The 5,084-nt window shown below is 50.0% G+C and overlaps 1 protein-coding gene across 1 annotated transcript in view; it reads right to left on the bottom strand.

Annotated features, from left to right (window-relative positions):
• The window catches only part of MRS2 (MRS2 magnesium transporter), a 9,359-nt gene that overhangs the window by 158 nt on the left and 4,117 nt on the right, over window positions 1-5,084 (bottom strand). The window contains exons 6-9 of the mRNA XM_010138045.1: window positions 3,644-3,796; window positions 2,427-2,544; window positions 1,552-1,665; window positions 6-45 (exon numbers count right to left, since the gene is read on the bottom strand). Coding sequence (XP_010136347.1) covers window positions 6-45; window positions 1,552-1,665; window positions 2,427-2,544; window positions 3,644-3,796 — 425 coding nt within the window. The remainder of the gene's footprint in view (window positions 1-5; window positions 46-1,551; window positions 1,666-2,426; window positions 2,545-3,643; window positions 3,797-5,084) is intronic.

Genomic DNA, 5,084 nt, shown 5'->3' on the forward strand with positions numbered 1-5,084 from the left:
CGCTCTCCCAGCTGCTGGTTGGGCTTTTTTCAAAACCGCAGAAACCTAGGGAAGACACAGAACAGCCTGGGATTACACGAGCAGCTGCTCTATAAGCAGCAGAAAGAAATCAAGCTTTGCAGAGGCCTGAGGCCTGGTTCTCCTCCTCTTGGTTTCAGAGCACTGCCTCTGGCTTCTCCCTCCCTCATCCGTTCCAGTGCACTTCTCCAAGCCAGAGTCGATATGTGCTGGAGCTGGCTTGGACAATAATCCAGGAGTTGTAGCCACAGTCAACAACCCCAAAGGAATGACCCCCATCTGCATCTTAGTGGTAGGGGAAGGGGGGGAAGAAGGGCAGTTTATCTGGGTCATCCTTTCTTTTGTCTGTTGCAACAACTTAACTTTTAAATCCACTGGTACTTCCCTGTTAGACATTAGAGAGCAGAACAGAGGTCGACAAATACAGTCCCACGAGCTTTGGCAGGAAAGGGTGGTCAAGAGAGAAAATGACCCATAGGAAATCCTACTAATGTGAAGATGGTCTTGTCCTGGTTTCTCTGGGACAACCCCGGGACAGCCATGGGGAGCAGACCGTTAAGAGTTTGGAGTCAGCCAGGGCAGCTGCCCCCAGCTGCCTCTCAGGTGTCTCCCATCCCATCAACATCGTTCTCAGTATAAAGGGGGAAATTTGCTGAGGGTGGGGTTTGGGCTTCTCCTGCCCATCCCTGGAGGGTTTGCTGGTCACTCTGCTCCTGAGGAGCTGCCTTCCCGCTGGCTGTGGCCGCTGTGCGTTGGCTGGGCTGAGTGTCGCTGTGAGCACTTTCTGTTGGCACTGGGGGAGTTTGGCTGTGCCACGGAATCTGTTTGCATTTCAGCCCGGGGGTCTCCTCTCCTCTTCCTGACCCCCCTTCTCTGCTGGGGAGGGGTCATAAAGCAACTGCTGTTGTTTAGCCCTGGATATGGGCTAAAGGGAGCCAGGGCTCCTTGGAAATCTTCATGAAACCTGGTACAATGGGGCTCTGCGATGCCACTGGCATCAAGGACAAAGACAGCTGCTGTGCATGTGAGGAGCTGTTACAGACTCTGCATTGGGAGTCAGGACATCACAACCACGGCATTGTTCTCCAGAGGTCACAGTGAGTACCTGTCCTCATCCTTTTCTCTTTTACAAGACAGGAACTGCAGGTCTAGAGTTAGTATATGGGCGGAGGAGGAGGAGCAGCACCCTTCACTATGGCCAGGCTGCTGCTGCAGCTGAGAAGGCAACTTCGGGCTGCTTCTCCCACTGGCCTCAGTTTCCCTTGGGCTGCCGGCAGCCAGTAAATACAGCATGTCTCAAGGAACCCCATGCCCCTTCACTTTTAGCAAGTGAGCAGCATCTTATGGCACAAGTGTATCTTAGCCAACTCATTCAGTCCAGTGGTGAGAACCTTCTCCTTTGTCAAGGAGCAGGCACTGGGGTGAATTTCCCCATGCTCTGTGGCCCACCCTTCTACAACAGCTCATTTCACGCTTTAGAAATGGACTGTACGTGCAGAGCCTGAAGCGGAAGCCCCAGCCAGCCATACGTACGTGAGGAGATAGCGGAGGTTCCAGGTGCCGCCCGAGGAAGGAGAGCAAGCGCCGCCATATCAGACCGCTTCCCAGAAACATAATCCCCATCACCAGCCAGAATACCCTGGGGTCCTACCAGCAGAATGCTCACGTTAGCCAGGCAACTCTCTCTTCAGAAAAGCGATTACCCGAAGATAGACCTCTCGGTCCCCACCAGCGTTCACCGCCTTTACTGCAGGGAGTGGTGAACTCTCTACCATCAGCAGCCAAGCCCCACCTTGGGGAAAAGGCTGTTTCACAGCGGTGTTTTATTTAGGAATCACCCCGGTGTGCTCTCTTCCTGTCCCATGCAGGTCTCCTTCCTCCTCGGGGAAGTCTGGAAATTCAACCCTTCTATTTAATGGATTTGGAAAGGAAGGAGTCTCTGCTTTGGTTTGTAGGGGGTTTTGTTTGTTTTTAAGACAGCATACGCAGTTATAAATTTGAACCCCTCGGTCTAGGAAGAAAGATGCAGCTGACAGCAGAGTATTTCCTCTGGTATGCTGGAAATGGCCTGGCTGCTTGCCAGGTTCCTGCTAGACGAGGCTGGTCTTTTCAGAAGCATAGATGATCAGTAAAGAAACCTTAGTGCTGCTTTCCATCACTCCTTACACAACCATAAATGCTGTCTTCCCCTTTCTTTTCCACGGACATGTCACCGAAGAAAGGCTGTGGTGCTGTGCAGGTACCCTACAGTCATCTGCTTACGTGACTGCATGAGCACATGAACCATTGGATTAAACTATGTTTGCACACGAATGTACACCCGGGGCTTTACCTATGGGCAGAATGAAGTTGTACCAAATACAGAACGCGCCGTCAGAGTGCTGATAAGCGCAGCACTCGCTCCTTACCTCTTCAAGAGATGACTCCAAGTTCATACCAAAGGCAACTCCAATGAGTCCAAAGAGAGAGACAGAGAAAGTCCCCATGGTCAGCTGCAAGTTCAGTCTCATCATCACATTACGGTGGCTAAAGAAGGGAGAAACATCCGTAAGGGGAACCCAAAAATTGATTTGCTGCCTAAATTCTCCGATTCCACACAGCATGCACTAAAAGCCAGACAGTGAAGGAGAGGAAGTCATGCTGCGATTGGGCAACCCAGCGACAAAGCTCTTGAAGCAACAAGCATCAAGGCTCTTGGCTGGAAATTGCTGCATCGGGATACCCCTAAGGCAGCAGGTTCTGTTCAACCATCAGCACTGTCAGCACCGCTCACTTCTTAGAGGTGTGTACACACAGAAGAGCAGCGGGTAACTTCACCATGAACCAGCTGGAAATTATAGGCACGTATTCACAATTACAAAAACTGACTGTTAACCTTCCACATTAATATACTTGCAAAGAAGCAGAGGTGGTAAATGCTGTGGACTACAAACTTGAGCCTGTTTTGGAGAAAGTCTTCCCCAAGAGGATTTTTGTGGTTTCCTGATGCAGCACCCACCCACTGCGTCTACGGGTAACTCCCCAGTAAAGAGGAGAACGAACGTTAACGCTGACCTCAAGGACAGAATGGTGTGTGCTTGCCAATGCAAGCTACAACTGTTTTTCAGTAAGACAGCTGACTCGTACCGAAAGCTGGAGCTCACAGAGAGAAAAGACTGGCTCCAAAGTTACTAATTCCTGTATCACTCCATAGAGTGATAACGCAACTTGCACTCAACACCCGAGCAGCCCGGCCGGACTCGGAAGACTCAGTGTTGCTGAATTAAGAGTCAACTTTCCTGAGCAGAATCTTATTTTGCCCCCAAATTTGTGGATGTTTCCTTTAGTGCCCGGCTCCTTTAGCTCCCCCGAGGGATCCTGCAGAAGCTGGGTTTCTCCTGCTAGGGAAAACCGATGCCTAGCTGGAGAGGGTTTTACAAGTACTGATCAGGGTGTCTTGTTGCCTTGCTTCATCCAGTTCACTGATAATAAACATGCACTGCAGCTTCTTGTGCTGTGACTGCAAGTCGATTCAAACCCTCCTGAAGAGGGAATTGCCCAGCTCTCCTTGTAGGCAGATTTGAGGAAGGTGAGGCAGCGTTAAATCTGCTCAGCCTTTGGCAGTCTGACAGACAGGGTAGCTCACCTGTCCAGGTTGATGAAGATAATGCTTTCCGAGTCGTCAATCAGCACTCTGAGTTCACGAGCTTCATTTGCAAGGTCTTCTGCTTGTCTGTAATAGTTCTCCAGCAGCAGCTCCATTTCCTCTGCGTGGTCAATCCCAGAGGTCCTCTCCTCACTGCGAGCAACAGTTGGTATTTCTCTGGTTAGCTGCACATCGTATAGAACCGTATTACCGATGTGTTACGACAAGGCACACAAGAGCGCTGTTAGACTCCGGATTCCAGAGCCAATCTTTGCAGGGAGGAGCTTCCACCAGCGCCAACAGCTGAACAGAAAAGGTGTGGTTTTACAGCTGCCAGCTGATGGGCCAGGGCGGTCTGTTATCTCGAGTACAGCGACTAGTGTTTGTTGTGCTCAACACAACAAATCTTACTTTTTCATCTATGAAAAAGTTGTAAGATTTTATATAAAGTTTATACCACTATAAATGCTCATAGTTACTAAGTTACTGTAAAGCGCCGACAATTTTGATGGGAGATGCTTAATTTGTTGTAGCCCTCAAGTGATGGAAGCTGGTAACAGTGCAGCCAAGAAGCCCAGGAATAAAACATAACCACACGCCAACACACAGACAGTGGGGGAGATGTTCAGGTGTGTAGTACAACAGCTTAGCTGCAAGGTGTTTCAGCTACACACAGTTATCACTGCCAATGTTTTGGGAGCGTGAAGCAGCTGGAGAGTAAGTGTCAAATGGAAACTGCTGCTCTCCTAAGTCAAGTCGGTCTGAGAGACTTTTGTCTTCACATTCTGGCTGCTGGTGCAGCAGCCTTCTCTGGAGCAGGCAGGGGTGTTTCTGGTGGTGCTCGCTGTGTAGATGAAAGCTGAGGCACCCGAGAGTCAAAAGAGTTTGGGAACAGGAAGCAAAGCCAGAACATTCTTCACTCTTTATTCTTTGGTGGTGTGACCTAATTTCTCTGAATGTTTTAAGGAATCTCCTCCTGGCATTGCTGCCTGTTGAAGGAACCCCTCTGAAATGGTTTTCCAAGACAGTAAGCAACATGCCTTAGGGATGAACCCACGTAACCTTCCTGAAGACCTCTGAGCCCCTCAGTTCCCTCTTAGGGGATGGGAACTTTGAGTTAACTGGGCTGACTTTAAAGCCCTTTGGACCTCAAGGATTCTACTGCATGCAAGATGAGAGGAGCTGCAGCCTTGAAAGCCTTAGAGCACTCACTGCTGTATTACAGATTCAGCTCAAGGTCCTACTCAACAGGTACCTTTACGTAGGCCCCTCTGTGGATACACAAAGGAAAACAAAAGGCAGATGGACCTGAAAATAACTGCGACCTGATCCGCTTTCATTAACTGCCCGCCCTGTGTCTCTAGAGCCCTGACAGTCTGCCACCCCTCCACACAAAGGTACGATGTCTGCCTTGTCCTGTCTTTCTGGGCTCAGCCCACCA

The sequence above is a fragment of the Buceros rhinoceros genome, unplaced genomic scaffold (assembly GCF_000710305.1).
Source record: "Buceros rhinoceros silvestris isolate BGI_N320 unplaced genomic scaffold, ASM71030v1 scaffold15676, whole genome shotgun sequence".
Lineage (NCBI taxonomy): Eukaryota > Metazoa > Chordata > Aves > Bucerotiformes > Bucerotidae > Buceros > Buceros rhinoceros.